The sequence below is a fragment of the Cherax quadricarinatus genome, chromosome 23 (genome assembly GCF_038502225.1).
Source record: "Cherax quadricarinatus isolate ZL_2023a chromosome 23, ASM3850222v1, whole genome shotgun sequence".
NCBI lineage: Eukaryota > Metazoa > Arthropoda > Malacostraca > Decapoda > Parastacidae > Cherax > Cherax quadricarinatus.
Window position 1 is genome coordinate 32,417,807 of NC_091314.1, and position 12,202 is coordinate 32,430,008.

General features: G+C 38.1%; 1 protein-coding gene across 2 annotated transcripts in view; it reads right to left on the reverse strand.

Annotated features, from left to right (window-relative positions):
- The window catches only part of dom (domino helicase), a 479,765-nt gene that overhangs the window by 71,270 nt on the left and 396,293 nt on the right, over positions 1-12,202 (reverse strand). For both annotated transcript variants that reach the window (XM_070088057.1, XM_070088056.1), the window contains 3 exons: positions 9,877-10,711; positions 1,919-2,061; positions 1,666-1,746 (listed from right to left, as the gene is read on the reverse strand). In XM_070088057.1, the coding sequence (XP_069944158.1) occupies positions 1,666-1,746; positions 1,919-2,061; positions 9,877-10,711 (1,059 nt within the window). The remainder of the gene's footprint in view (positions 1-1,665; positions 1,747-1,918; positions 2,062-9,876; positions 10,712-12,202) is intronic.

Here is a 12,202-nt window from a genome sequence, read left to right on the forward strand (position 1 = left end):
TTCTTGAATTTACACATTCATATTCTCTTTTCTCCTTCCATAACTGATCCTTCAACATTACTGCTACCCCTTCCTTTGCTCTAACTCTCTCAGATACTCCAGATTTAATCCCATTTATTTCCCCCCACCGAAACTCCCCTACCCCCTTCAGCTTTGTTTCGCTTAGGGCCAGGACATCCAACTTCTTTTCATTCATAACATCAGCAATCATCTGTTTCTTGTCATCTGCACTACATCCACGCACATTCAAGCATCCTAGTTTTATAAAGTTTTTCTTCTTCTCTTTTTTAGTAAATGTCTACAGGAGAAGGGGTTACTAGCCCATTGCTCCCGGCATTTTAGTTGCCTCATACGACACGCATGGCTTACGGAGGAAAGATTCTTTTCCACTTCCCCATGGACAATAGAAGAAATAAAGAAGAAGAAGAGCTATGTAGAAAAAGGAGAAAAACCTAGATGTATGTATATATATATGCATGTGTATGTCTGTGAAGTGTGACCAAAGTGTAAGTTGGAGTAGCAAGATATCCCTGTTATCTAGCGTGTTTATGAGACAGAAAAAGACACCAGCAATCCTACCATCATGCAAAACAGTTACAGGTTTCTGTTTCACAGTCATCTGGCAGGACGGTAGTACTTCCCTGGGTGGTTGCTGTCTACCAACCTACAGAGCTTATATGAAGATGAGACAGATATAAAGATTTGTTAAGACAGATACAAGTGTGTAATGGGAGGTGTGAGTATGACTTGCTTGGCATGGCCCAGTAGTATTACTGCAGTCATCCTCTATTCTTATGGTTTTATTAGACTGGGAGATTACTTTTTTGCATGGAACTAGCCACACTATATATCTAACTTTAATATATTAGCTCTACTTCTATTAGAGACTGGCTTTCTCAATAATATATTTTATTCTTCTCCCTATATTTTGTTCATCAAAATTTAATAAAAGAACCATTAGACTAGAGATTGCAAAATAAGGCACAATACTGTAACTGGAACAACATACAAATAACCCGCACATAGGAGAAAGAAGCTTATGATGAGGTTTCAGTCAGACCATTTACAAAGTAAATGGTCTAAGTCAGACTGTCTAAGTCATTTATGTCTAACTTAGACCATTTACAAAGTAAATGGTCCAAGTTGTACAGAAATGTTATCATAAGCTTCTCTCTCTCTCTCTCTCCTATGTGCTGGTAATTTGTGTACAACCTGTTTATATTTTTACATAAAGCAAATCACAAAGCCCAACTACTTGGATAGTGATAACACATTACCAACACCCACAATGCTAATTTTAAAATATTGCTTTGCTGTCTCTTAGGAACTAGGGTCAACTTGTACAAGATATACATGAAAAAGAAAAGAGCTTATAGTAAAAAAAAAGGTTAGGTGCCAACTCATACAGAAAGTCAAATTATACTCGAGTATTCGCAGTATTCATTACATATTTAACTTGGTATTTTCATCAGCCCCTTAGCTATATTTATGTTATTTAAATGCTCTTGGCTTGCACTTTTAGAAAGTCTTGCCTATGAACTTTATGCAAGCTGTAAGAAACATTAAGTCTCATTAATGGTCCATACTGGCTTTGCCTTCTAGCTACACACATTATTGATATTCACATTTATTTAGTTTCCAATTTTAATGAAAGCCAAGTTTTACCTGTATAGCAGTAACAGCTGCTAAAGTTCCCCCAGACACTGCTACTTGCACCTTTTGAGTGGTTCCTGCTTGCCCAGCTATCTGTAATAGTCATCCTTTACTATTAAAATGTAATCTTTTTAAATTTCTAAATTCTTTTCAATAAACATGATATTATGCTTATACTATTGTAATATGCATTATATGATAAATATACAGCATTCACTTGGAAGAGGTACAGTATAAAAAAAATGAGACCAACTGATTTACAGACCTGAACACGCTTGATGGTTTGGTCACCTGTGGTAACCACTTTGCCTTGCTGCTGTTGCAATGCAAGAGCTTGTCTTGCTTGGGCTTGTGTCTTCAAATACTGCAACTGTGCTGGAGTAAAGGATCTTTGAACCCCAGTAACACCTGTAACCAGAATACAAGCAAATAACTTATGCATTTCTAAAGTAGACATATGTACATAAATCAGGTGTGAATAGAAGGCGGAAGGGATGTCCAAGGAAAGGATGGAAAGAGGGTGTGAAGGTTTTGAGTTGTAGGGGCTTGAGCATAAAGGAGTCCCATGTGAGTGTATTAGATTTGGGTGGGTTGAGACAAGCGGTTTCTGAGATCTGACGTGCAGTCAGTGTGAGGAAGGTAACATTTATACAGGGATTCAGGAAACCTGTTTACCTGTGACCAGTTTTGAGGGCTCTTCTACCCCAGCAGCCCTATCTGAAGCCAGCTTCCCAGTTGACTGCCTAGTCAACCAGGCTGTTTGCACAAGTGGCCTGTAGGCTTATATATCCATCATACCCTAGCTGATCAGGTACCTGTAGTAGGAAGTGAGTCTAGGGCCATGGATGTTGTCAATGTTCTCTAACTGTATCCAAGGAGCTCTTGCTCTTCACTGAATTTACTACAGACTTTTCCTTATACGTATTTTTCACTGCAGCAAGTTATTATAGTAGTGTGAAGGTTTGGAACTAGGCCTTCAAGTACCTTCCACATATATTATCATGTATCTCTCCAACTGACTGGAGGCATTCTCAATAGTTTGAATGTTTCATTAATTCTATGCAGGCAGTACAAGAATTTTGTACATTTTGAAGTTGTGCTATCTTTTCTGTTTTGAAAGGCAGGATTATATGAAATGTGATGGCTGCACACTTCTGGCATGACAGCTATTTAATAAGTGAGTGGATATGCTTCCTTCTTTGAGTCATCCTTAGTGGAAAACAGATGATTTGGTAAAAATAACTACCATACAAGAAATGGTAATTTTTAAACTGCATCGAAGTTTCTAAGATTTAAATTTTACTGTAGACCAACAACCTCCTTCAAAGTTCGTGATATGTGAGACCTTCAGAACTTACAAACAGCATTCTCATTTCCTAAACTGGAGCGAAACAGAATAACTTCAAGAGTGTATCAGTCTGTAGTGGAAGGAAGGCGGGGTAGGGGTCGGCCTAGGAAAGGTTGGAGGGAGGGGGTAAAGGAGGTTTTGTGTGAGAGGGGCTTGGACTTCCAGCAGGCATGCGTGAGCGTGTTTGATAGGAGTGAATGGAGACAAATGGTTTTTAATACTTGACGTGCTGTTGGAGTGTGAGCAGAGTAACATTTATGAAGGGGTTCAGGGAAACCGGCAGGCCAGACTTGAGTCCTGGAGATGGGAAGTACAGTGCCTGCACTCTGAAGGAGGGGTGTTAATGTTGCAGTTTAAAAACTGTAGTGTAAAGCACCCTTCTGGCAAGACAGTGATGGAGTGAATGATGGTGAAAGTTTTTCTTTTTTGGGCCACCCTGTCTTGGTGGGAATTGGCCAGTGTGATAATATAATATATTTTTTTACCACTGACTGTCTGCCATCAAGGCAAAGTAACCCCAAAGAATAAAACACTCACCTTCATTTATTCAATAACTTTCTTGCGAGGAGCACATAAATATCACAGTTCAAATGACCCTCTGAACCATAGCATCTCCATCCCTCCTTCACTTGTACAAACTAAGAGGTATACAAAAATAGAAATAGAGAAGACAAGGCTCACTGATGTCAGCTGACTGAAAGTTAGAGGCTGGACCAAGAATTACACCTCAGCCCAACAAACTCCAACTATTTAACCCGTTGACTGTCGCAACCCCCAATCCTGAGGTGTCTCCTGGTGTCGCAAAATTTCAAAAAAAAAAAAAAAAAAAAAAAAAAAAAAAAAAAAAAAAAAAAAAAAATCTTATGAAATAAGAGAGAATCTTTTCCCGATTGTAATGACATAAAAAAACGAAATTTGATGGAAAACTGACGGAATTATGGTCTTGTGAAGTTAGCGACCGCGGCGATATTTACAAATCAGCGATTTCGCCCACTTTGAGCCCTATTTTCCGTTAATTCCGTTGTTCCAGTCGACCAAACTCATAGCTATTTCTTTAGAACTCCATTTTTTCTATCGATTGAGTACAAGAAACTGCCCATTTACCGATTTCAACTTCCCAATAATGTGGTCAGAAATTTGCAATTTGGCCAATTTCATAAAAATTAAAAAACATGACAATTTCAAAATAAGGCCCAGAATGAACAATGCAGACATTCCTGGCTCTAAAATAACATTTTCTTTGTTCATCAGTCATGTCTCCAGGCCCCTCTGATATTACTCTTGCTTTCTATTTTGAATTTTTATTCAAAAAAATAGATGACTTACTATTATGCAGACTACTGCAATACTGTAATAATTGTATAAATAACATCAACCCATTCTTTTTTTTTTTTTTTTTTTATCACACTGGCCGATTCCCACCAAGGCAGGGTGGCCCGAAAAAGAAAAACTTTCACCATCATTCACTCCATCACTGTCTTGCCAGAAGGATGCTTTACACTACAGTTTTTAAACTGCAACATTAACACCCCTCCTTCAGAGTGCAGGCACTGTACTTCCCATCTCCAGGACTCAAGTCCGGCCTGCCGGTTTCCCTAAACCCCTTCATAAATGTTACTTTGCTCACACTCCAACAGCACGTCAAGTATTAAAAACCATTTGTCTCCATTCACTCCTATCAAACACGCTCACGCATGCCTGCTGGAAGTCCAAGCCCCTCGCACACAAAACCTCCTTTACCCCCCTCTCTCCAACCTTTCCTAGGCCGACCCCTACCCCGCCTTCCTTCCACTACAGACTGATACACTCTTGAAGTCATTCTGTTTCGCTCCATTCTCTCTACATGTTCGAACCACCTCAACAACCCTTCCTCAGCCCTCTGGACAACAGTTTTGGTAATCCAGCACCTCCTCCTAACTTCCAAACTACGAATTCTCTGCATTATATTCACACCACACATTGCCCTCAGACATGACATCTCCACTGCCTCCAGCCTTCTCGCTGCAACATTCATCACCCATGCTTCACACCCATATAAGAGCGTTGGTAAAACTATACTCTCATATATTCCCCTCTTTGCCTCCAAGGACAAAGTTCTTTGTCTCCATTCATGACTGCATATTAGAATGGCTAGTTGGACATTTATTGGACAATGACATCATTTGTTTACTTTTGAACATTGGCAAAAATCAAACATTTCCCCTACTTTGAGCTCCATTTCCAGGTTCTTTTTATAGTAAAATCAATCAAAATCACCTCTATTTCTATAATATGTTTTCCATTCTATCAAATGAGACCAAGAAAACGAGAATACAACCATAAATACTATATGAAAATAGACCACAAAGTTAGCATTTTAATTTCAATAAATAATTACAGATATGTATATAAAGTATGTACTTATATAAATAATTCTTTACAAAAGTGAGATGCACAACAACGTGAAAACTGATATTTTATATCATTACAGATGTACTATACATAATTTTACTTCAAACAGGTAACTGTAGTAAAGTGGAAGTATTCTTACACTTCCCACATTATTAAAAATTCTTTGTAATATTGTACTCTCAATCTTCATTCAAAAATGTAAAGCTACTCAGGCATTATCCAGTACTACAAAGCAAACATGCTAAAATCACACTATTTACCCTTCATGTAACATGACCATTAAGGTCTACAAAAATGATGAGGTTGTGTGTTTGAAGCTGACACTAAAGGCTGAAATATTTTCCACCTCCATTTTGAGCACCTGCAGCATTTGTTTCGTTTTTTTTTTTTTTTTTTTTTACACAGGGTTCTCTTCCTATACAAGATGAAAGGGTGTCTAATACATCAGCTTTTTTAACCCTTTCAGGGTCGAGACCCCCGATCTCAAACTTGCTATCAGGGTTGAAGAATTTAACCCTTTGAGTATCGTATCGATACCCCCCTGATCTCAAACTTGCTCTTAGGGTCGAGGAATTTAAAAAAAAAAAATGATCTCAGGAAATGATAGAGAATTTTTTTTCCAAAGGTAATGAAACCAAAGGTAAGAAATTTGATGGAAAACTTATGGAAATATGCTCTCGCAAAGTTAGCAGTAATGGCGATATTTATGCATCAGCAATTTCGCCCACTTTGTGCTCTATTTTCCATCAATTCCATTCCAGTCCACCAAACTCATAGCTGTTTTGCTAGTATTCCTTCTATTCTATTGACTGAGTACAAGAAACTGCCCATTTACCTATTTCACCTATCTAATAAAGTGATCAGAAATTGGAAATTTGGCCAATTTCATACAAAATTCAACAACTGCCAATTTGAAAATAGGGTCCAGAATAAACTATGTAACATTCCTGGCACTAAATAAACATTTCCTTAGTCGCATCTCCAGGCCCCTCTTATATTACACTTGTTTTTCAGTTTGAATTTTTATTCACACAAAAAATAGAAGATTTACTGTTATGCAGACTACTGCATTATTGTAATAATTGTACAAATAATGTCAATGCATTCCTAAATGCATATTAGACTGGCCAGTTGGATGTATACTGGACAATGTGAACTCTGGAATATCGGCAAAAATCGAACATTTCTGCTAATTTGAGCTCAATTTCAAGCCACTTTCAGTCCTGAAACTGATCAAAATCATCCCTATTTTTGTAATATATCTTCCATTCTATCAACTGAGTCCAAGAAACTTGAGAATACAACCATAAAACTCATATGAAAATACATCGCAAATTTGCTGTATTAAACCAAAAACACGGTCTCACTATGCGCTATGTGCTGCAGGATTTTTTTATATGGCACACACTTACTGCACAGTCCTAGTTTTTCATATCTAGGCCTAAATTTACTGCTCACAGCTTATTTGAGTGAGCTGAGGTCATGGCATAGTACAGTGGAACCCTGGTTTTCGAACTTAATCCGTTCCAGAAGGTCATTCTAAAACCGAAACGTGTGAAAACTGAATCAATATATCCCATAAGAAATAATGTAAATACAATGTAAATACAATTGCTTCAGTAGTTAGCTCTTCCCAGGCATACAGAAAGACAGACACACAGACAGATAGACAGAGAGCTAGACAGACAGACAGACATGTTTATGTGTAACAGTGAAAACAAATATAGCGAAGGCAGTGTACACTCCCTCATCAAATGTCACAACTGTCATTAGTGGAGTGATAAGATAAGACAAGACAGTGACACATGTCTTACATCATGCTTTGAGAGAAATTATTATTATTATTATTATTATTATTATTATTATGCACTATCATCAAATGTCACTCCACTGCTTACCCTGTCAGCAGATAAGTGACACTTGTCATAAACACCAAGCTTCAAGAAGTTTCATATATACTCCAGCACGTCTAAAACATTGCTGGGACCTAAAAATACTTTGTATATATTCCTAGACAATAGTAAATGACCAAGGCAGGTATAAATGTCCACCTGTCAGTAGTGTGTTTGTGACACTTGGAGTACAATTTCAATATCTAATGTGTGTCAGAACAAAGAATGGCTATGAAATCACAAGAACTACTAAAAATTTTAATTATCAGAACATAAAAATTCTTTCTTTCAATAAACCGGCAGTATCCCACCGAGGCGGGGTGGCCCAAAAGGAAAAACAAAAGTTTCTCCTTTTACATTTAGTAATATACCTACCATCTGACTTACGACCTGCTCGACTTACGACCACTCGGCTTACGACCGTGTTTTTTGATGCCAAATTTCTGGGAAATAAACAACTATTTGTGTTGTACACAGTGTTTATCCTAAACCTTACAGTATAAAATACAGTACTAACAGCATTAAAAGTAAAGTAAAAATGAAATACCAAAATAAAACAATAAAATAGAGTTATTACAAAAATGTGATGTTGATATTCGACTTATGTCCATTTCGACTTACGACTGGTTTCTCGGAACGGAACTTGGTCGTAAGTCAGATGGTAGGTGTATATACAGGAGAAGAGGTTACTAGCCCCTTGCTCCCGGCATTTTAGTCGCCTCTTACAACACGCATGGCTTACGGAGGAAGAATTCTGTTCCACTTCCCCATGGAGATAAGAGGAAATAAACAAGAATAAGAACTAGAAAGAAAATAGAAGAAAACCCAGAGGGGTGTGTATATATGTGCTTGTACATGTATGTGTAGTGTGACCTAAGTGTAAGTAGAAGTAGCAAGACGTACCTGAAATCTTGCATGTTTATGAGACAGAAAAAAGGACACCAGAAATCCTACCATCACGTAAAACAATTACAGGCTTTCGTTTCACACTCACTTGGCAGGACGGTAGTACCCCCCTGGGTGGTTGCTGTCTACCAACCTACTACCTACAACATAAAAATTATATAAAATAATATAAAAGAGAGAAAAAAAGGTATATCGGCAACACTTCTGGAAGCGGCAGGACTTGATGTTGCCATCAGGTGAGCATCCAGTGCCAACTTCACAGCCTCATATCTCAATAAGTACTAACCCTAATTTTTTTTTTTACCCTATAACACTTACAAAAATGCACTCTTTTTTCTATATATAAAAAAAAAGATTTTTTTTTTTTCAAAATATTTGGGGCGCTGGGCGAAAGAATGTATATATACATTTGGACTGTTTACGGGTTAATGTAGGGCAAGAGCTGAGTAGTACTGTTTTGTAGGAAGTCACTGTTTGACTCTTGTGGGTTATCCTAGGATCTCTACACATATGCTGCTATGTATGATAAGCTATGTAACTGTATTTATATATACCTCAATAAACTTACTTACTAAGTAGTCAGTAGATGTAAGTAGCCAGCAGAGATAGGTAGCTGGTAGAGGTAGGTAGCTGGTAGGTAGCTAGTAGGTAGCCAGTAAGTAGCCTGGGCTACATACATATACCTAGCTACACGATATTTAATACAGCCCAAAGCCATATTATTACCTTCAACATACCATGTTCACTGAGTTTATATTAATATAAAACAAGACATTTAATGTGCCCAAGTGTGAGTCACAAACGTATGAGCAGCCCAGGCTGGCGCGTAAAATACATCTGATTACCAGATCAAGGTCCGATATCCGGAACAAAATTTCGCACAAAAAAACGGTCCTAAAACTGAAACGTCCGATAACTGGAGCACGCGAAAACCCGAGTTCCACTGTACAAAGGGACCAACCTTGGCTTCAATGCCATAGTACAAAGGGACCGACACTGAAAGGGTTAATAGGGTATGAGTGTCAAACATTATGTGAAAAAAAAAAAGACCTAATGAAAAGGGATTCAGTGAAACTGAATGAATCTGAATTTTGGAAGTGGGAAATATAGAGCGTGCACTTTGAATGATGGGTTGGGAGGTTAGGCTCAGCTGTCCTTGTATTTCTCGAGAAACAGATAGGGATTAGTGATGGTGAATGCGTTCTCTTTCCCTAAGTTACCCTGCCTTTGTGAGAAATGGCCTAAGTATTAAATAAGTAGAAATGCAATGCATGCTGATATGATAAGAGATATCATCATCATGTGATACCTATGTTGGACTGTGATTTGCCAACAACATAATTCTAGGCCAAACTACTAATTAGGTGGCTTCATCAAAGATCAAACCATGGTGATAGTGAAGTCATCACCATCCATTACAAACTGTTACTTTAGCATTAATACAGTGGAACCTCAAAAATCGAACTGCTCCCAACTCAACCAATTATGTAAGTGTATTTTTGTAAGTGCTTTTATAAGTGCATTTTTGAGGGTCTGAAATGGACTAATCTAATTTACATTATTCCTGATGGGAATAAATTTGTTCGGTAGCGACACTTGAACAGCCTTCTGGACCAAAGAAAGTTCTATATTTGAGGTTCCACTGTACAAGATAAATTTCATGTTTTTAGGCAAATAATTTATTACCTTTCTGTGTAGATGATTGTGAAGACAATGATGCAGTAAGTTTTGCAGTCTGTAACTGTGCCAGACCAGCCACACTCACTACTGTACTTTGATTACTTCCTGATGTGCGCACCTGTAGCTCCTGAAGGGCTAAAGTGGTGCGGCTGGCATTAGCAACTCCGGCTGCAGTACGCACACCTCCAAGGATGGCTGCAGTAGTTGAGGAGGCAGCAGTGGTGGTGGCTGTAGCAGCAGTAACAGTAGCAACAGTCATAGCAGTTCCTTGACTCAACACCACTGAAGTGGCAACCTTGCCAGAAAGGCCACTACTGACTACTTGTTGAGTAGCTGTGTTCCCAACAACTGAGACTTGCTGTTGACCTTGTTGCTGCTGGGCTTGTTGCTGAACACTTTGTTGTTGTACCTGATTTGTTTGAGGTTGTTGCTGTTGTTGTAGCTGTACTTGTAGCTGGTTTGCAGTAAGCTGAGCTTGCTGTATTTGTTGCTGCTGCTGTTGCTGTTGTAACTGAAGCTGCTGCTGCTGCAGTAGTTTCTGCTGCTGTTGTTGAGCAAGATCAGACTGAGATTTTTGTTTTGCACGTTGAATGCGCTCTGCAAGATTTAAAGCTACTTGGCCTGGATTGAGAGGGCCATCATATTGAATTCCTGATTCTGCAAGTACCTGGGCATGCTTGGGGTTTTTATGAGTGGTGTTTAGTATTGGTGGTTTGGTCGGTGGAGAACGCTTGACGGCTATGTTTTTAATTGTCTCAAACCGAGTACAATACAGAGAGGAGAAACTGCTGTTGTTATCCTGTGTAAATAACTGTGAAGTTCTCAGTGGACGTGAACTTTTCTGTAAAAACAAATATTTTTAATACAAAATTAAAATTACTTCATATCAGCATTAAATAAAAAGAGCTTTTACATAAGAAAATATATATATTGTGTATTACTTTACTTTATTGAGATAGTAATTATTCTATGATTGTTAACCCTTAAACTGTGGCATACCTACAAATAAAAACTCCTGTCTGTGTGGGAAGAGTTTGAAAAAAAAAAAAAACTTATAAATGAAGGAGTGTATTATTCTGAATCAAATAAAATTAAAATGAGTGGCATCTGATAAAAACTTATGGGTTTATAGCATGTTGAAGTTAGAGAAAAAATGTTCACTCATTGGCAACAGTGGCTTTAATATGTCTACAATATTTATGTTTTTATGTTTAACACTATGTACAGTACACTAGCGTCTTATGATATTAGATATGTTCATAGATGCTACAGTATTTCAAATGTAGGGAAATGCTTAGTCCGACATTGCTCCACTTGAAATATATGGTATATATATATGGTATCAATGCTTTTTATTCTAATTTTTCTTTTATTATTTTGGTCTTCTAACACTATGTAAAAGGAATACTTAAAATATTACAATTGTTTCAGAGTGTAATACTCCTCAAAGCATGGAAACAGGTCACAATGTTTGACCTCACTGGGTTATCCTGGGTTAAACATACTTAGTGTGCTTTGTGGCTGAATCTCACTGTTAGTATCATGAAATTGTAATAAAGTTGGAATGAATAAATTATCTTTGTGCCACTTGCACACTATGTCTATCTGAACTCACTTTCCCAGTCATTTATAAGAGGCATTCAAGGACAAGACAACCTGGGCTGCACTCTAGTCTCCAAATTTCTTCAAATTTTGTATTCAGGTTATCTTATAATACTTTGAGCTCTCCTCTGTATATGATAGCTCACTCTGACTTATAGGTCAGAAGTTATTATCTAGGTCATTTTGAGGTCACAGGACAAGCATTTCTCTGGATCATAACTCATCACATACTTATTAAAATACAGCATACATATCTGTAATCAGCAGAGTACAAGGATTCCACTGATGTAAGCTTAATCTACAATAAGTAGTCAGATAACACACAATCTGTTAACACACTTTTGCTCTGACACAGTTGCAAAATTGGGATATATTTTTGAACATACCATATAAAAATTGGTTTACACTGTGGAGTACATGCAGAGGAAAATTTGGCACATGCCACATTCTTTCCCTTACATCTCACAGTGAGCCTCAGGGAGAGTCCACTGTCTCATAGGTTAGTGGGTGGGAGAATGAGGTTAGGGGTGAAAGTGGATCATGGGTGCATGCTGTTGTTACTGTCCTGCATTCCCCTCACCCACTGTATTTCCCATATGGCACTGGAGCATATGGTGAGATGGGCAGAGGCAGGTGGATGAAGATATGCAGGCGAGGGCAAGTGTTTGGGAGAGAGGTGGGTGTAAGTGTGGGGAGGGGGGGAGGTCCAAGAAAGCACAGTGGGGAGGTG